Raw genomic sequence first — 21,541 nt, 5'->3', positions numbered from 1 at the left:
ATTCTAATAGAATATTTAACCTTTATATGCTCCTCAGGAACATGCTGTTTAGCAAATTCTGCCAATTTTTTTAGCTCTGGAATTATTTCTTCCTTGTCATAACTATTAGTGAGATTGACAAGAGTTGTTACTACACCATATACCACAGATAAGTCTCCGACCTGAAAAGTAAATCAAAGTACAGTAAAACACAAGATAAAATTTTAACTTAAAATAAATGTTAAGAGAATGTAATATGCAAAAAATCATTTATTTGTATTATTTATATTTTACTATAAATAAAAGATACAGAACTTTTACCAATGATGAAATGAACTTGAAATTAATTCTAAATGGTAAAAAACATATTTAACTTCACATGTATCACTTCAGTTTATCTGGTTGAGCCTATTAAATGGCATCCTTATATTTTAAAGTGGGTTCATCTTTAAGAATGACTACATCTAACCTTTATATATGTTACTCTGTAATGTGGTTCTAAATGGTTGAAAAGTTGGCAGAATTTGCCCAATTTTCAACTATTTAAGAAGTAATTACTGCATTTCTAAACAGTGCATTTTGCATAATACAAGCACTCCCCGGCTTATGTAATACTTGACTTATGGAAATTCTACTTCACGTAAGTTTTTTCCGGCCGGTGCAAACTTAAAAAAATCGTGGAAATGCATTTTTATCCCATAGGAATAAATGGAGGTATTATGAAAATATTGTAATGTGAACCCAACAACACATTGTTTTTTTTTTTTTTGGTAATTCGTTCCAATACCTTGGAAGTTGAAATTTTCACTATATAACTAAGCTATTTATCTCTCTAAAAGGTCGTTTTTATAATGGAAACTGGACTAGACTTTCATCTAGTCCAATTTCCATTATTCATCGTTATCATATATTCCATTATAAGAATTGATTTTGAATGCCTTTGTGATATTTTTCTAAAACACATTTCTGGAGGTCACTACCATATAACAATAAAAACAATCTGCACTTTCTAGTTTATTGGGCTTTTCTGTTAGTGCAATCTATTATAAACAGGTAGTAAATTTGATCTTATTGCATTTGCGATAATACCGATAACTGGAATTCTATGGGTTTTTACGTTATGGTATTATAGTGAAATGAGTTTCCCTTCACTGAAATCTTCAATCATATAAAAAACATAAATAAATTTTTAGAATCTTCTATTCATTCCTATTTACTTATTATAATGCTGAAGGGAAAGGGACCAATGGAAAGTGCAAGTTCTGGCAGTGCTAGGAAATGAAACAAAACTGATTTAGAAATGAAGATGATTAATTAAGAAGTATAAAGCAGGACAAAGTTTCATTGCACAGAATTAGGTCTCACTGCTTCAACAGTGAATACTATTTTAAGGGACAGTGCGCGTATAAAAGAACGTGTTAAAAGATCAACAGTGATCACAAAACAGCATTCAGGTGCTATATCGAAGATGGAAAAGGTATTAATAATATGGATGGGAAATCAGATTCAGAAGCAAGTGCTCTTGAGTCCAATGGCCATTCAAGCAAAAGCAAGAAGTATTTATGAAGATATTAGGGATAAGTATGGCGAACTCCAAGTCAAATTCGTGGCAAGCAATAGGTGGTTTAATAGGTTCAAGCATCGCACTGGTTTCCAAAACATTAAAGTATGCAGTGAAGTCACCAGTGCCAATTCTGCAGCTGCAGAGAAATTTTGTGATGTGTTGGAAAAAACCCTTCTAAATCTCCACAGCAGCGTGCTTATCAGATGGAGATTTAATTCTGGCAACAACGCTCGAAAGGTAAAACTTGCTGACGTTAAGCCTGTCAACTCTCTCTTTTTGTAATTTTATAATTTTGAAATTTTTGTAATTTTATACACTTTTGTAATATTTTCTGCACATGAGATAAAAAAATTAAATAAATAATTCTATTTACGTGTTCGTTGAACGTTTCTTTTTTTTGCTTCAATAAAATTCAGCGTGCATAGTTGTGAGTGCTGCATAAGCATTTAGGGAAATTCCGACTTATGTAGAGTTCTGTGGAACGCAACCCCTATGTAAGTCGGGGAGTGGCTGTATATGCATACAGCCACTCCCCGACTTACATAGGGATTGTTATCATAACTATTATCATAAGAAGTGTGTGTGTGTGTGTGTGTGTGTGTGAATTTTTACACTTAATTTGGCACTCCTGAAAAGCTAAAAACTTATTAAGTGCTTTGAAAACAATGAAAGAATAAACCTATCTTACAATTTTTCCAGTCTTTAACCTCTGTTCTAGATATTATATTTTTCTAATTATCAGAATATTTCATAAGTATCTGTTTGCATATGTTCAATTATTTCCTATCTATTTGGTAAATTTTAATTCTGAACACTTTGCTCTAATAAATTATCTACCTTCTCAGAAGGCAAATATACTTCACTCTGGATTCAATTTCTGAATATTCATAAGTTCCTAATAATATATTTTTAAAATTATATATATATATATATATATATTTTTTTTTTTTTTTAACTGAGCTTCTGGCAAAGTGAGAAAAAAATCATAACTAAAGTCAGATTATTAAAAAAATATATATGTATTTCTTTTAATAGCAGAGAATGGTAATGCAACACATATATTAAATGGAAATACTAATAAGTTATTCTTAAAAGAACAAGAAGTTATAACAGTTGGTAACTAAAAGTAAATCAACAGTCAGTAAACAAAGTTAGTTACAATAGTTATGCTGCATATATATGTGTATAAGCCTCCTATACTGTATATACATATATGAGGCCTTTTGCCTCATATATGTATATACAGTAGACTGTTGAAATAACAGCACATTCAAGATCGGATGTTTACAGACAGCGCAGATGTCTTCAGTGCCAGAAAAAAAAAAGAAAAAAAAAACGGCAACTCATGTGATTACTTTTTTGTTTAAATTCACCATTTTGAAAGTGAATTCTGTACTGATATCACGAATTACAGCACTGTTTTACATTTATTTTAAATTAAAAACCCCTCACTATGGCTCCTAAAGTTAATCAACCTCATACAGAGAAGAAAAGAAGAATTAAAAACATTAAAGCTTAATGATAAACTTGATATAATAACAGAAAATAGAACAGGTGTAAGTAGCAATGTGTTAATGGCAGAATATAACACTGGGTCATCAACATGTTTATGTTTTTTATGTGCAGTTAATAAAATTGCATTCTTAATCTCTTTCTTATTTAGCCTCATTATTTATGCATTAAATATATTAAAAATAAAACTTTCTAGAAAATGGAAAAATCTAAATAATGGCATTGTGAATCCCCGAAGGTGCCGTCATTCTGAAAGTCTACTGTATGAGGCAAAAGTAAAAGAAGCAGAAGGCATTGTGGATCCACCATCATGTAATATATTTAGTATCTGATTACATTCTGGTGAAATTTCTTATTTAGGAATTTCACTACAATGTCATCAAAAGATCTTTTCTTTCAAGTTTTCTGATGTTCTTTGCAGAAATATCGTGTAATACTTTTGATTTTATTTTCACTGTTATGATACCAACTCCTTATTTTGAACTCAGTTATTGCAGTGCATCTACCTAAAGTTGCTTGCCACAATACCCTTTCAATTCTGCTTTCTACAACAAATGACTGATAGTTCTCCGTCTCTACAAAATTTAGTAAATTTTTTATTGTCAAACAAACAAAAAAAAAGCACCAATTTTAATACAGTAAACCCCCGTTATTCGCGGTATCTGTATTCGCGTTCGCTGATTTAATATAAAATGAAACCTAAAAAAATGTGAATTTTAAAGCGCCGTGAACATTTTCCGCCATAAAAAAATATAGGCGTGGCTAAAATCATCTTTTCCGGTCAAAACAGCGCTCATTGGGTGGGGGGAGACAAAATCGTAAGCTTGGATGTTTCTCGCTAATCCTTGTTCAGTGTGTTATGCGCTTGTCATGGAAGGTTTCATCGTTTGCTTTTAATTTATATGCTTATAAATTGAATAAATTTATCAATTTATAAATTGATATGCTTACAAAAGTGATAAATCTACCATTTTGCAGTGTAAAACAGACTTTTTCGAGTGTGTTAACGGAAGAAAGTGACTTTATTGTGGACAAGTTCTTTCTAACCCATACAAAAGTATGGCTACAAATAACAAGGGAAATGTGAAAATATCAAAGAAGGTGATGACATTAGCGAATAAAACTGAGTTATTAGACAAAATTTCTAATGGTGAAAGTGTATCCTCAGTGGCAAAACATTATAAAATCAATGAGCCAATGGTACGATCAATCAAAAAATCGGAAGAAAAAATCCACCATAGTGTCCGTGAAAACGCACTAATTGCTTCAAAAATTTGCTCTGTAACTCGTGATGTTAAATTTAAAAAAATGGAAAAGGCTTTAAATCTGTGGATAGAACACTGAACTCAAAATAAAATTCTGTTAAGTTCACTCATCATTCTTGAAAAGGCAAAACTCCTTTATTAACACTTTAGCGAAACTGGTGATAGCACTGGCAGGATAAGTTTTTTTGCTAGCAAAGGCGCTGGTTTGAAAGATTTGTTTGAAATTTCTAATAAATATTACATTTAATATTAAATTGTTTCTTATTTTCATTTCGATGCCATATGCTTGCAATTCGCTATGTACTGTCTATGTACATAGTCATATTATGAAGGTACATATAATACATACATTGACAAAATTTTAGACTAGTTTTTCTTATATATTTCATACTTTGGAACGGAACCCCTTTATTACTATGGGAGCAATAACTCAGTATTCGCATTTTCGGTATTTGTGGCATTTCTCAGGAATGTAACCCCCGTGAATAGCAGGGGTTTACTGTGTGTATATATATACACAAAGTATAGAAAATTAATAAATAACTTATGTAAAGTTAACCAAACAAGAACTAATTAATGCCATCTATACATAACTAGATAGATAGTATGAATCAGAGCTGTAATACTCAATATGTTCTACGTTGATAATAATATTAGTAAATTAATAAGAGGAGTATACCTCAATATAGTACGTGGAACACTTCCGTATGATACCCTCCAGAAATTAAAACGGGAAAAAACGAAAAAATCGACACCTTACCGGTACATTAAAGTAAAATATAAATATAATTAAAGTAAAATATAAATAATTAAATAATCAATTTAACACAATTCAAAATCAATTCAAAACAATTAAAATTCAAATTAACGCAATTAAAAGAATCTAACGAAAATATTCAAAACGATTTTCCTTCCTGAAGCTGACAATGCTTTTCGACCGACTGTCGTGATCACAGGAATGAAAATTACCGAATCAGGCTAAACCTGCACCTTAAATAGTGATTATATGTCTTCGCGCATGCGCGTAAAGGTCCACGCATCGGAGATCAAATATGGCCGCCGAACATTAACAGAGTTCTCGTGTAATTTAATTTCAACAGTTTCTGCAATTAATAGTCGCGTATAATTACGTTGAACGTTAAGTATTTTGTCCTCGTTAAATAAAAAAGTATGTTTTTCGTTAATGGCATGAAAGGCTAATTCTGACGCTGCTGAACGAGAAGCACGAACTGAGGCTTCGTGTTGATTTACACGAATATTAAGAGAAAACCGCGTCGAACCCTGGTAAGACGAGTCGCAATCACTGCCAGAAATGTATACTAGATCATTAATTTGTGTTGCGAACGCGGAAAGAACCGAGCGATTGTTCAGTATAGTGTGTAACTTCCGTATAGGCCTAGCTATAATTTTAAATTCGGTATCTTTAAAGAATCTGTTAAGTTGTTTGTGCCACTGTTCAACATATGGGACAGAAATAAAGTATTTTTTGATATTACTATTGTTGATTGGTGTAGTATTTTTTATCCTATCCTTAGCTTGTACCCTAATTCGATTTATTGTGTTAATGGGATAACCCCTGTTCAAGAATCTGCTAGTTAATATTTGTATTTCTGAGTCCAAAGCAGAATCCGTCGTTGAATATTTATAAGCATTTAGAAATTGATTAAAGATAATCGATCTTTTGTAGGTGAACGGGTGGTAGCTATTATAATGAAGAAGCATACCGGTGTTTGTGGGTTTTCGATAGATGCTAAATTGTATTTTGTTCGAGTCACGGGTAAGCGTGAAATTTAGAAAGTTTAATGACTTAGTATCCGTATCTTCCCTTTCCAATGTAAATTTGAGTCTAGAATGAATGTTATTAAACGAATGTAAAATGTCTTGGATAGTACTACTATCAGTAATAACTAGAACATCGTCTAAATACCTCCCATAGTATGTGATACGGGGACGAAAAGGTGTCAAATGTATCTGTTCAATCGTTGAGAGATAGATCTCTGACATTAAGCCACTCAGGCTCAAACCCATTGGTAATCCAAAAATTTGTTTGTACACCTTGTCTCGAAAGGTGATGTAGTTAGCCTCAGCTAATAGTTTAATTAAGTGAAAAATTTCCTTAATGGGCAGCTTCGTATAATTAATCGGTGTCGAGTTTTTATTTAACATATCCCAAATAATATCTAATGTGTATTCAACGTTTACATTCGTATATAATGAGGTAACATCTAATGAGAATAAATTGTCATTGTCGCCGAGTCTACAGTCTTTAAGATTATTAAATAATGTATCGTAATTCTTAATCCCAAATTGTATAACTTGTCTAAAAGGTTTTATAATATTATATACATGTGTGGCTAAGGCTGAAAATGCCGAGTTCCTGTAGGAAACAATAGGTCGAATCGGAAATCCAGGCTTGTGTAATTTTACCTGACCAAAAAGTGCAGGAATATTGTATGTTCTGGCCTTCAATTCCTTCAACTGAACCATAGTAATGTAGTCGTTTTTACGATATGTGGTTAACGTTTTATTGTAATGATTTACCAAATTGGTAAACAGTGCCGGGTCCACTTCACGATAAGTGGAGGTATCAGACACAACTGAATCTAACTTATTAATATAATCATGTTTATCTAGTATTACCACTGTATCTCCTTTATCTGCCCTCTGTATAATAATGTCCTTATTTTCTCGAAGTTCTCGTAAAGCTGAACTGTCATGTGTATTCAATTTAGGAAGTCGCGTTTCTTTTATGTTATTTACTACTTGGTTAACTTGTTGAATAAATACATCTTTTTGTGGAACACTACGAAGTCCAAATTCAATATCAATTACGCATTGTTTTTTTGGCAGCTTTCGAGGTGGTAAATTATAATTTAATCCTTTGGATAAAAGTGAAATCTGGTCCTGCGATAGTGTACACGAGGAAAGATTTGTAACCTGTTGATATGTTGGTTCGTTGGATACTGGGTGAGGGGGGTGTTCGTGAACTAGCCGACATATTCTGTGGTAGTGCGTTATGTGTCTGTGGGGGGGATGTCACCCAACTCGTGTGAACTTGGTCGCAAGCTCGCGACAATGTGTTAGAATTCGCATGAACGTGTCTTGAACTATTCGATAATGTTTGCAACTTATTAACGTGTCTGTTTTTTATTTCTGAGGCTTGTGCTTCCCGTCGCAAATCTATGGAGGTCTTCAATACAGACCAATCGTTCGGATGTAGATAATTTTTTAATTTATCGCGAAGCTTCCTAACCTGGGAAAGGTATTTTTGTTTATCCGAATATTGAGATTTTAAGGCAAGCTTAACAATATTACGTGATGTCGCCAGTGATAGTTGTTTTATGCCTGAAATTTTTTGATTTAAATTCACCCTGGCAAACTTCGGAACGATGTTGTTTTGAAGGCAATATTTTAGGAAAGAAATATGGTAACTTTGGGCCGAGTACCTTAGTGTAGATTTAATGTAATTTTGTACCAAGCGATTCAAAAAATCTCCCATAATTGTGTGTATCGATTGTATACTACTGGAGAGACAGGAAGTGAATGAAATAGTCAATAAGAGTTTGAAAATTAATTTGATAGTATGAATCAGAGCTGTAATACTCAATATGTTCTACGTTGATAATAATATTAGTAAATTAATAAGAGGAGTATACCTCAATATAGTACGTGGAACACTTCCGTATGATACCCTCCAGAAATTAAAACGGGAAAAAACGAAAAAATCGACACCTTACCGGTACATTAAAGTAAAATATAAATATAATTAAAGTAAAATATAAATAATTAAATAATCAATTTAACACAATTCAAAATCAATTCAAAACAATTAAAATTCAAATTAACGCAATTAAAAGAATCTAACGAAAATATTCAAAACGATTTTCCTTCCTGAAGCTGACAATGCTTTTCGACCGACTGTCGTGATCACAGGAATGAAAATTACCGAATCAGGCTAAACCTGCACCTTAAATAGTGATTATATGTCTTCGCGCATGCGCGTAAAGGTCCACGCATCGGAGATCAAATATGGCCGCCGAACATTAACAGAATTCTCGTGTAATTTAATTTCAACGGTTTCTGCAATTAATAGTCGTGTATAATTACGTTGAACGTTAAGTATTTTGGCCTCGTTAAATAAAAAAGTATGTTTTTCGTTAATGGCATGAAAGGCTAATTCTGACGCTGCTGAACGAGAAGCACGAACTGAGGCTTCGTGTTGATTTACACGAATATTAAGAGAAAACCGCATCGAACCCTGGTATCTTTAAAGAATCTGTTAAGTTGTTTGTGCCACTGTTCAACATATGGGACAGAAATAAAGTATTTTTTGATATTACTATTGTTGATTGGTGTAGTATTTTTTATCCTATCCTTAGCTTGTACCCTAATTCGATTTATTGTGTTAATGGGATAACCCCTGTTCAAGAATCTGCTAGTTAATATTTGTATTTCTGAGTCCAAAGCAGAATCCGTCGTTGAATATTTATAAGCATTTAGAAATTGATTAAAGATAATCGATCTTTTGTCGATTTATTTCTGTCCCATATGTTGAACAGTGGCACAAAAAACTTAACAGATTCTTTAAAGATACCGAATTTAAAATTATAGCTAGGCCTATATGGAAGTTACACACTATACTGAACAATCGCTCGGTTCTTTCCGCGTTCGCAACACAAATTAATGATCTAGTATACAACATTTCTTGCGGTGATTGCGACTCGTCTTACCAGGGTTCGATGCGGTTTTCTCTTAATATTCGTGTAAATCAACACGAAGCCTCAGTTCGTGCTTCTCGTTCAGCAGCGTCAGAATTAGCCTTTCATGCCATTAACGAAAAACATACTTTTTTATTTAACGAGGCCAAAATACTTAACGTTCAACGTAATTATACGCGACTATTAATTGCAGAAACCGTTGAAATTAAATTACACGAGAATTCTGTTAATGTTCGGCGGCCATATTTGATCTCCGATGCGTGGACCTTTACGCGCATGCGCGAAGACATATAATCACTATTTAAGGTGCAGGTTTAGCCTGATTCGGTAATTTTAATTCCTGTGATCACGACAGTCGGTCGAAAAGCATTGTCAGCTTCAGGAAGGAAAATCGTTTTGAATATTTTCGTTAGATTCTTTTAATTGCGTTAATTTGAATTTTAATTGTTTTGAATTGATTTTGAATTGTGTTAAATTGATTATTTAATTATTTATATTTTACTTTAATTATATTTATATTTTACTTTAATGTACCGGTAAGTTGTCGATTTTTTCGTTTTTTCCCGTTTTAATTTCTGGAGGGTATCATACGGAAGTGTTCCACGTACTATATTGAGGTATACTCCTCTTATTAATTTACTAATAACTAGATAGAACATTACATCAGTCTTATTATTTATTTTTTGTATAGTTTGAGAACAATAAGTAAAATATATTTCATATCGGATAAGCTGGTAGTTACTTAACTCTATAATAGCCATAACTGGTCCACGAGGTAAAACCTAGTAAAGGATAATCATTGGTCAAAGCAAAAGTAAAAATAAAACAATTAATCAACATAATAATAATATATATCAAGTCAATTATAGGTAATAGGACACATTGAAAGGGACTTTATCAAGGGCTAATTGTATTGTAGGGGACATATTGAGAGGGTCCCCTACAATTAACCCGGCTATTAGTTTCTGATATCATCTGCCTGTTTAACACAAAGGTAATTCAGTCAAAAGGTAATTCATGCGATAAATGGATCTGTATAGTTAAAGTTAGACAATAATTTTGTTGTTAACAGGCTGGATGACTTTAGCCCGATAGCTAAGACAGCAAAAGCATATATTAAGGAAGAAGAGAAATAAATGAGAACCAATAACCTTCAATTAATGTCATATTAATAAGTACAAAAGGAGCATAAGCTAAAAAAGGAGAACGGATTCGAGGTTTAAGAATAGCAATAGTACCTCAATCCCCCTCGAATTACTCTAATAGTTCATGAGGTAAGAAAAATAGAATATGAAAGTAAAAGTTAAAAGTAAAGGGAAAGCAATAATGCAAGTGTACGTCGGATTTTACCGGGAGCGTAACTTCCCGTCGTAAGTATAATGAAACAAAATATGATAATATAATGCATTTTATGGAAAAGTAGCGGACTGTGGAAAGGCTAATTCCTACATGCTTAAATCGTGGTAAAATGTTATTAATTGAAGGTTATTGGTTCTCATTTATGTCTCTTCTTCCTTAATATATGCTTTTGCTGTCTTAGCTATCGGTCGGGCTAAAGTCATCCAGCCTGTTAACAACAAAATTATTGTCTAACTTTAACTATACAGATCCATTTATCGCATGAATTACCTTTTGACTGTGTTAAACAGGCAGATGATATCAGAAACTGATAGCCGGGTTAATTGTAGGGGACATATTGGGAGGGTTAACCCTTGATCAAGTCCCTTTCAATGTGTCCTATTACCTATAATTGACTTGATATATATTATTATTATGTTGATTAATTGTTTTATTTTTACTTTTGCTTTGACTAATGATTATCCTTTACTAGGTTTTACCTCGTGGACCAGTTATGGCTATTATAGGGTTAAGTAACTACCAGCTTATCCGACATGAAATATATTTTACTTATTGTTCTTAAACTATACAAAAAATAAATATATATACACACATATGTGTATATATACAGTGTATATATATATATATATATATATATACACTGTCTCAAGTAAGGCTAATGTAAATTAGTGATAGTTGTTTGTTTGTTATTTGGTTTTTAGGAGCATTAGCAACTAAGGCCATATTGCTCCAGGATATGTGGTGGTCATTCCCTGACCTTTCCGCATCCTCCATATTTGGTGGTGATGAGCTCGAACCCCGGTCTAATCAAGAAGCATGTGCTACGCACTGCTGCTCCTTCCCACCTGGCTACGGAGGCACCTAATTGGTGATAGATCAGCTCAATCACATAGGAGGGATCTGGTTTAATAAGAGTATAAATGGGTGAAACTGATAAATCATTCAGTTCGATGAAATCTTTGATATAATGAAGTATTATGTGCACTTCAATAATGAAAGTAAAATCTATACTAAGTGAAAAGGACAGTAAGTTGCTGGTTTTAAATAAACAAATTTTTAAATGTTCACATATTAAAATGTGAGTAGATACAATGAATAAAATGTGAATACAATTTACGATAAAATATTTAATATTATAAAAGAGTAAATAAGGGGTTTTTAAAAAAGTGTATCAGCTCTTCAAGACATGCAATCATCCCTTAATCCCTTGTGATCAAAAGCCTACCATCAATATTGAACTGACATACTAAACGAATAGGAAAGCATGCTGCTTCATGCAACTACTATTTTAAAAAAAAATAGAACGTGACCTTCATGTACCAGCTCTGAGTGTTTCTGAATGTACTTGCTATATGCATAAAAATGCTGAATAAGAAGGCATCATATGGATTCACCATAGCAAAGATCATAATAATTGCTTGTCTCATGAGCCCAACAGGCCATATAATTCTCCCCGCCAACTTGCTTTCCATGCTAATGCATGTCCTAATAGAAGCATTACAAGAATAAAATTTCATCTTTCCTGCCATTAAACTATTAATTTGTGTATTCACCACTGAGACTAGTAGTTTGAGGGTATATAAATAGACTAATGCAGTGCTTCTCAAACTATCTGTGGTGAAGGACCAGTTCCATTTATTTCCAATCCATTGCGGACCAGTACTTTTGTAAAATACAAGTCATCGCAGACTGGTAATGGAAGAATCATCATGGATCAGTAATGTCCACAACGAATTTCCAATTCATCATGGACTGGCACCAGTCAGCAGACCACATTTTGAGTAACACTGGACTAATAGACAAAGTAACAGATGTTTCTATGATAATTATAAATTCATTCTTATAAAATAGACTATCTTGGTTTATATAACCATTCAGCTGAATTAATTTAATCAAGTGAATATCTCAGCAACAAACTTGTCAAAAATTATGTTTTTATTATTTTTTTTATTTTGTTAATTACATCTTTTTTAATCACAAAATTTTGATACAATAATTACAGCACAGAACCAGAATAATTCCTTCCAGCCAGCCAGCCTACACACACACACACACACAATGTTGACCCTTTGACCAGTGTAAACACATCAATCAACCAGCTGATATCCATTCATATTTCAACTCTAAACTAATCTTTCTTCATTTATTCCTTTTGCTCTCTGGAAGAACCTTTCTCCTAATTTATTACTTGAAAGTTATAATCTACAGAAAGCTCAATATCAATAAGGATTTTCTCAACCCATATGCAGTCCTAAAGTACTGTTCTAATAATTTTTCATGTTTATGGTTAATATACAAAAAAAAATTTTTAAAAATAAACATAATAAATAAATAATCTCAAGAGGAAAACAAATTTTGATGTTCTGCAGTATTATCAACTTTCAAGTGATTACTTAAAACAAGTTGGTGTCAGTGCAGTAATTTTTTTTTGGGGGGGGAGGGATTTACTTATGGATTCATTGAAAATCCATAAGTAAATCTCTTAGATAAAAAAACAGCATGTGGCCTATGTACACATGAAAGATGTTTTATTTTATTTGAAAACATCCTTGGCTTAGACAAGGTTAAAGAGTTGGGCCTTTATAGTCATTACGTCTGCAGCTGGAAATTCTAAGAGAAGTAATAGATAACTTCCTAGAGGCATAATTTTACATCGTTTTCATACCATAATCGATCACAGATATCACAAACACAGCTCCAAATGTATTTTTCAGAAATTGTTGTTCAAATTATTTATAGGAGTTGCGATCATGTTAGATGTTCTTGTAAATGATTTCATGCTCGACTACAGTCTACCACAGGCAGTTGAGCTCAAATATGATTTTGTTTCTTTTCGGATGATGCAATCGAAGTTGGTTATTGCACAGAAATCAACTGAAAATCCTCAGGTAATTCAGTTGAACTCAAATTTTCAGGAAATTCTTAAATATATAATTTTGTGATGTTGATGGTCCAGCTTCTTACGAGAAGTGGATTTAGAAGGTTGATGTTGATCAAAATCTTGCGAAGCAGATTTTATTAAACCCTGCATTTTTTTCATTCTCTATGTTTTTGAACTCATTATTTTGTCAACATGGGAGGTTTCTTCAGTGGACTTCAAACTTTTATTCTTGCATTACCAAATCAATGTTAGCATTAACATTAGCATTAGCAGGGAATATGATGCAAGAAAGCAAGCTTATATAGCATCAGCCAAAAAAAAAAACACCCTTTCCATTTCACCCATCCAATTACACCAAATGTTTGTCTGGTTCTGCCTTGAACTTATTTAAGTTGCTGACCACTACAACAGATGGAATTTGTTCTAACTATCAACTAGCTAAAAGCAAACTTCCGCACATCTATTCTGCAACTGTCCTTCCTCAATTTGAATTTATATCCCCTCAAGTGAGTAATCTGAGAAAGATGAAGAATACCATTAGCACTGAGCTTGCTCAATCATTCAAGGCCTTATACACCTCACAGGTGCCTAGTCTCCAGACGATGCAATTTGCAGAATTAAGCTTTTCTTGGTAACACCAACCCTTTGTTCCACTTCCAATCTTGTTACCCTTCTCTGTACTCGTTCCAGCGGCTCTGTAGCCAGGTGGGAAGGAGCAGCACCGCGTAGCATACACTTCTTGATTAGACCAGGGTTCGAGCCCGTTACCACCAAATACGGAGGATGTGGAAAGGTCGGGGAATGACCACCGCATATCCCGGAGCAATATGGCCTTAGTTGTTAATGCTCCTAAAAACCAAATAACTAACTAACCAGCGGCTCTATATCTTTTCTAAAATGAGGCCTCCAGACCTGTATACAGTACCCAAGGTGTGGCCTGACCATTGCCTTATACAAGGGGAAAATCACCCCCTTAATCCCGGTTAACAAAATTCCAGTATATCATTGAAAAGATACCATGAGCAGCCTTTTTGCACTGCTCAGAAAACTTCATATCTGACTGCACAATTACTCCCAGGTCCTTTTCCTTCTCCACTACCTGAGTGTAGTACCACCCAGTTGATACGTTACTTTGGGGTTATGGCTACCCATATGCAGTACTTTACATTTGTCAATGTTAAACTTCAGTTGCCACCCCTCAGCCAATCTTCTCAACTTTTCCAGATCCTGTTGCAGTGGTATACTATCATTATTGTCATTAACAACCCTGCCAACTCTCGTATCGACTGCAAACTTAGACATTAACCTGATATACCTTCATCAATATCATTGATAAATACCAAAAATAACAACGGGGGACTCCACTAATAACATTAGTCCATGAAGAGCAGCGTCCATTGATAACCACTCTCAGTCTTCTCCCCCTCAACCACCCCTTTATCCATAGCAGCAATTTGTCTCCAATGCCATACTGCTCCAATTTGTGCAGCAGTCTCCCACGTGCAACAGTATCAAAAGCCTTTCTAAGATCCAAATATATGATTCAAAGTTATTCCCTGCATCCAGCTTTTTTGTGACTGCATCATAGTATCCAATCAAACTGGTCAGGCAAGACTTCCCCTTAACAAAACCATGCTGTGTCCGAGCTATAACTGAAGTCTTGTCTAGATGATCCTGCAGTGCTTCTTTAACCGGTGCCTCCATTAATTTTCCTGGAACAGAAATTAAACTCACAGGTCTATAATTACTTTTGTCAGCCTTTGATTCTCCTTTATGAATTGGGGTCACATTTGCACATCTCCAGTCTATGGGTACCTCCCCTGAGTCCAAGGAAGCTCTCATAATTATGGCTAAGGGTTTGATTACTTCCTTTACTGCCTCCTTTAATATAACTGGATAGATCCCATCCACCCCAGGTGCCTTTCTTGTGTTTATCTTCAACAATTTCTCCTCCACTTTACTCTCAGTTATTACAAGATTATCTAGCTTACTGCCAGAGTTGAATACACCTCTGGCATTCCCCTTGCTGAATAACTCCTATTGTGTGAATGTCAATGCAAAATATTCATTTAGTTTGTTAGCTACCTGAGCAGGATCATCAACAGTTGAACCATCGATATCAAGTGGACCAATCTGATTCATCCCCTTCCTTCTTGGTTTACATAAGTAAAGAAATCTTTGCTGTTTTTCTTTGCATTCTTTGCCAAAGATTTCTCATAATCTGCCTTTGCCTGCCTAACCTCCTTTGTGACTTGGTTACAGACCAGCTTATATCTCTCATAGGCTTCTGTGTCATGTGTTAATTTATATGTATCCCATGCATTTTTCTTCTCTGCCATGTGTCTCATTAGTTCATCTGACATCCATTTAGGACTAAACCTTGAACAATATTTCTTAGTTGGTATGTAAAGCCTAGTAGCTTCCAAGATAAATTCTTTGAATGCTTCCCATTTTGAATTTGCTGTTGGTAACATCATCAGTTGGTCCCACTGTATAGAATTCAAATGGTCTCAGACCATCGTAGTTGCCTTTACGAAAGCAATAACCCTTCTCTTTACCCCTGATGGTAGTTACCTCTTTGAATAAATTGCAGATAAAGGAGCCACCCAGTGGTTCCTTTATCTGCAGATTCTTAATGCATGAAGAATCACTACTGATAATCAAATCAAGAATATTACTGCCTCTAGTTGCCTCCCGAACATGCTGATGTAAAAAACGATCATCCAATAAATCCACATAAGCCTTGCTAGTGTGTGACTGACCAATCTACAAATAACAGTCAATATCTGGGAAATTAAAATCCCCCATTATAAGACTCTCAGATTTACTGGCCCACTCTATTTCCCTGTACATTTTCTTATTAAACTCATCATAGTCATTAGGCCTATAGCACACTCCTACTCTCAATTTTGATCTCCCAATGCTTATGTCACACCAAACTGACTCGACACTACACTGTCCAGCGATGTCGACTGGCTTCACTTCCTTGGATTTTATGTGTTTCTTAACTAATAGCTTAACCCCTCCTCCCTTCCTATCCTGTCTATCCTTTCTGTAGACATTGTACTCCCCAAATTCCAGTTCTGCATTCCTTATATCTGTGTGACACCACATCTCTGATATCCCAACAATATCTGCCTTTGATGCTTTGAGCAATACCTCAAATTCATCAAATTTATTTACCAAGCTCCTAGCATTGGTGTACACGCAAGTATACATGCACCTGTTTCTATTCTTAGCTACCCTCACACAACCCATGTGTTTACTTATACTGCAATGACTCCCAGCAGTCTCTGAAATATCCTGCATCTTGTTTTTCAGACTTCTGCTCATTACAATAGAAGCAGTGCAAGAATCACTTTCACCTCTGCCAGTGCCTACTGTTAATCTATTAGTCCTTGTATCCCCCAAAGCTAGCAGTTTTCTGACCCACCTAACACTGCCTTGATAGCATCAGCAAATATTCTTGCACCCTTTCTATTTAAGTGTATCCCATCCCTGTAGAAGGGATACACTTAATCTAAATACACTTAACAACAAATTATATCTAAGGGCTGACAAATGCAAGACCCATGGATTGCACCAGGGAAAATTAGTCGGCTGAAACTACCAGCTATAGACTGTTAAAGAGACTGAAGTCATGACAGAGGGAAATACCTACAAATACCTGGGGATAATGCAGGCTCAGCAATTAGAGCACAATGAAATCAAGGCTTGCCTGACAGAAAAATACCATGAGAGACTTAGCCTGCTGAAAGTGAAGATGAATGGAGCGAACACAGTTAAAGCCATAAACACCTATGCAGCTCCAGTGCTAACATACTCCTTTTGGGTCATAGACTGAACTAACACTGAGCTGAAGGATGTCATGAGAAAGCAAGTATGGACATAACCTCAAGGAAGGAAAGAAAAACTTGTACACCATCTCCCACCCATAGTACATGGATGACATCAAGCTCTACGTGGCAACTGAGAAGCAACTCTCCAGCAATTACTCCGGATCACCGAAGAATTCAGCAATGATATCAAGATAGAATTTGGTCTAGACAAATGCAACACCCATGGAATCCATGGGTGTTGCATTTGTCTCACCCGTTACATTTGTCAAATTACTCACCCGAAACTACCAGCTACAGACTGGTATATATAAGATATAAGGTATGTTCATGTCAGACGGCACCTGGGATTTCTCCCATATCCGTGTGTATTCGCTGTATCGAGGACAGTACACTGTCAAGCCAGAGACTTGAAAGTGTGTGTGGGCCATGTCTGTGCAGTGTGATGTGTTGTGCCCATTGTTTGTTCGGCTTATTGGGCGGTCCAAAATAATGGCAAGTTTCTCCGGCAAGTCCTGCCACCTAGTTTCCTGGGATTTCAGTGGCTAGGACCTAAAAAAAAAAAAAAATATATATATATACACACACACACACGTGTTTCATGTTAATTCTTAATAAGATTGCTGTTAGCAAATCGCTGGTTGGGGTTGAACGCTAGAGAGATGTATTAAAAGGCCTAATAGGTCAGACAGAATTTTGTTGTTATTAAATTTAGATGTGTGGACTATATGTTAGATGAAAGATAAAAGTGGGAGGGAGGGAAAGTTGAATACTGGGGGGGTAGAAGTAAGGGGTCGATAGAGGAGATGACCCCTGCTAGGCAGTATGGTATGCCCATGCCACACCAGAGGGAAGTTTGGATGGCAGGTGGGGGAGACGAAGAAGAGTTATCTCCCCCTGCCATGGATAAGGTATATAGGTAGAGTGGGGGAAGAGGATGAAGACTGGGGGGGTGAAAGGCAGAAGCATGGGGACGATAGAGAGGGCGGCCCCAGGTGGTCAGTGAGGCAGGCCCATACCTCACCAGGCGAAGAGATGGGTTGGCAGGGGAGGGAGGAAACAGAGCATGTCTCCTCTCCCTCCTGCTGGGATAGGGAATTTAAGGTGAATAGGGTTAGGGTACTCCATTCAGCTCACCATATAGCATTTTGCAGCAGATCTGCTGGTGGTCCTAGTCCATTCCCAGGAGCAATCGGATCAAAGCGTGATCATTCATGGGGTGGTTCCCATCTGTTCTGCAGTCTTTACAGTCAAAAGGTCTGGGTTTGCTGTCGGCATTTGTGGGGTCTTTCTTGTTTTATTTCCCATCCATGTGGTGTTTGCTTCAATGTTGTTTATAGAGTCATTTCTCATTGATTCGACTTTAGGTCCACTTCAGGGTTTAGTGCCTTGATTATCGGAGGCCATTGGGGTTCCAGGCATCTTCCGCGGGACGATTTCCTTCGAGGTTTATTTATTTCCTTATTGTGTCGGTGGTAAAAAGACCTACAAATACCTGGGGAGTATGCAGGGGGATGATGAAGACTGCTCAAAGCAAAGCTGAACAGAGGGAACACAGTTAAAGTCATAAACACCTATGCAGTCCCAGTGCTAACATACTCCTTTGGGATCATAGACTGGACTATCACTGAGCTGGAGGATATCATCAGAAACACAAGGATAATGATGATCAAGAGCCGCCAATACCACCCGAAGTCAGCTGGAGAGAGAGAGAGAGACAACAGCTCAGAAAGGAGCCTGATTGAGCAATAGAAGATAGCAAAAGCTAACCTGAAGGGTTACTTTCAGAAAAACACAATTGCACTCTACCACAAGCAATAAGGAAGACAGAGAAGCAGCATACCTCACTCAACCTAAGCGAGGAGTCCCTTCCTGCTCAGACAGAGTAAATGAAGCTAGAAAGATGGGCAAAGAAGATACTTCATGGTAGACACTAAATGACCTCCATCAGGACAACATAGATAAAATGGCTTCTAATGTATGGTGTATGAGCACTACGCTCTTCCCCGAGACTGAAGGATTCACTCCCAGCATCAAAGACCAGTTAATCAATACCAGAAACCATATAAAATACATCACAAAGGGGCCCAGGATGTCAGATGACATATGTTGACAATGCCATTTGGCCTCAGAAATGATCCAACACATCACCGCAGGATGCAAGATATTCACCCAGACAGAGTACACTCGTAGACACGACCAGGTGGCCAGGATAAACAGAAGCTAGCGAGGAAATATCAGTTTCTCAAAGAAAGTGTACCCTATTACAAGTACGAACCCAATGCCATACTAAAGACTCCAATCCACAGGCTGTACTGGGACCGTGCTATAATAATGGAAAAGACAATCCCCACAACAGATTGGACATAACCCTTGTCAACAATAAGGAAAAGGCTACTTAACTGATTGACATAGCATTGCCCAACACTGGAAACCTACAAGGAAAAGATCAGGAAGTACACAGACCTAAGACAAGAGATCAAAGAGATGTGGCATATGCAACAAGTCACGACCATCCTGATCATCATGTCAACCACAAGTATGGTGCCAAACTCTACATAACTGCCTAGCAGCAATAGGTCTCCCGGATAACACACACAAGAAACTCCAGAAGGTCACAATCCTGAACACCTGTAGGATAGTCAGAGAGTTCCTCCTGAACTCTGACTATCATATAACAACCACCCTGTGCACTTGGTACCAGTACCAGTCTGGCTTTGGCAGGGTGGAACCCCCATAAGAAATGATCCAACACAATAATAATAACAACAACAACAATAATAATACTTTAGTATTCAGTCACAATAAAAATTTACCTTAGCTAAATCAATGAGGGCATACAAGGCTGTTTTATCTTCAATGAGTTCTTCTTTCACATCTGCATTTAAAGTGAGATAAGAAAGCCCTTCAGCTGCCCACTTCCTTAGATCTGGATCTTTAGCTGGGTTAATTAAGAACCTAAAAATGAAATGAGAATCCACTATAAGCAAATAAATGAAAGGTACATTTGAAAAGTTTGTGAACTAAGTATGAAGAATTTATTTGAGAAGTCTGGTAGTATGTTACTTTTCAACATAGTCCCCTTGAGTCAATACACTTTTGCAACCAATGCTGCAATGCATTTATTTCAGCTAAAAATAAAGTTTTCTTTTGAACCATCATGAACCATCATTGCTGCAGTGGATGCAGCAAAGACGTTACCCGTCAGTGGGAAAATGGATGCCACCTAGGTCTTTTTTCAAATTAAGAAATAGGCGAAAGTCTGATACTTCTATTCCTGTTGAAAACCTGGTTTTTGCATGTTATAACCTCAGTTCCTAATGTGTCAATAAAACCCAAAACAAACCAAACCAAAAAATCTTCTGAATATGAGGGATGGTCCAAGATTTAAAAGCTGCATTCATGCAGTGCAACCATGGCAATGATACACTTGTGGGCAGGTGTGTTGTCCTGGCGAAACAAGGACAATACACCTGCCCACAAGTCTGTCATTGCCATGGTTGAGAGAAAACTCAGCAATTGCCACAAGTCAGGGCAATTGTTGAGTTTCCTCTGCATTTTTCTCTTGATGTTTTCAAGTAAATACTTCACAAGGTTTGTCTAATATGTTCCTATGGCTATCTGGCCTTTCTGCAGGTAATCCGCCAGCAACACTCCATCGGCATCTTAAAAATCCATTGACATCATCTTTCAGCAAAGGAATTGACTTGGTTTTCTTTGCAGGAGGAGACGAGCCATGTTTCCACTGTTTGGACTGCTCCTTTATCTCTGGCTGAAAGGGATGGACCCACATCTCGTCCATGGTCACAAACCTTGCAAGGAAATTTGCTATATCTGCTTGAAAACAACGTAAATATTCATTTTACTTGACAACTCTAGTGCATTTTTGATTTGCTATTCAACAACTTTGGGATCCATTGTGCTAATACCTTTTACATAGTGAGAATCTGTTATTATGTAATACATATGTTCAGAAAGATGGCCAAGACACTGTACTGAACCGTCAATCGTTTGTCACCAGATCATGCACATTGTCAAGCACTTCTGAAGTGATGGACATTCCAGATCTTCCGTAATGTGGGCCATCTTCCAGGCTCTCCCTCCCTCATTTAAATTCTGCTGCCCACTGCTTAAGTATAGAATAGGAAAGGGCATCCTCCTCCAACATTGATACCATAACCTCATGAAATGCCTTTGCCATTAGTCCCTTTTGTCTCAAATATTGGATGACTGCACAGTGACTGATTTAGTCCATCTCTCCGCATTCACACAACTTCATTGACTTCAGGACCTATAATTAAAAAAAAGATGTTATTGAAACTGCATGAAACTTGGTGGGTTGCCGTTTCAAAGTGCTATACATTAAGTACAGCTACCTTTTCATACTTAGGCCATGAACTTTTCAACCCCCCCCCCTTGTTCAATTT

At 36.1% G+C, this 21,541-nt stretch overlaps 1 protein-coding gene across 1 annotated transcript in view; it reads right to left on the bottom strand.

Moving 5' to 3' along the window:
• Positions 1-21,541, bottom strand: part of unc-45 (unc-45 myosin chaperone) — a 284,174-nt gene that overhangs the window by 111,488 nt on the left and 151,145 nt on the right. The window contains exons 13-14 of the mRNA XM_090384191.1: positions 19,931-20,072; positions 21-161 (exon numbers count right to left, since the gene is read on the bottom strand). Of these exons, the coding sequence (XP_090240317.1) occupies positions 21-161; positions 19,931-20,072 (283 nt within the window). The remainder of the gene's footprint in view (positions 1-20; positions 162-19,930; positions 20,073-21,541) is intronic.

The sequence above is a fragment of the Mastigoproctus giganteus genome, chromosome 11 (genome assembly GCF_048544385.1).
Source record: "Mastigoproctus giganteus isolate SK-2022 chromosome 11, ASM4854438v1, whole genome shotgun sequence".
Classification (NCBI taxonomy): Eukaryota; Metazoa; Arthropoda; class Arachnida; order Uropygi; family Thelyphonidae; genus Mastigoproctus; species Mastigoproctus giganteus.
The sequence above is the reverse complement of the archived record's forward strand: the minus strand, read 5'-3'. Positions and strand labels throughout refer to the sequence as shown.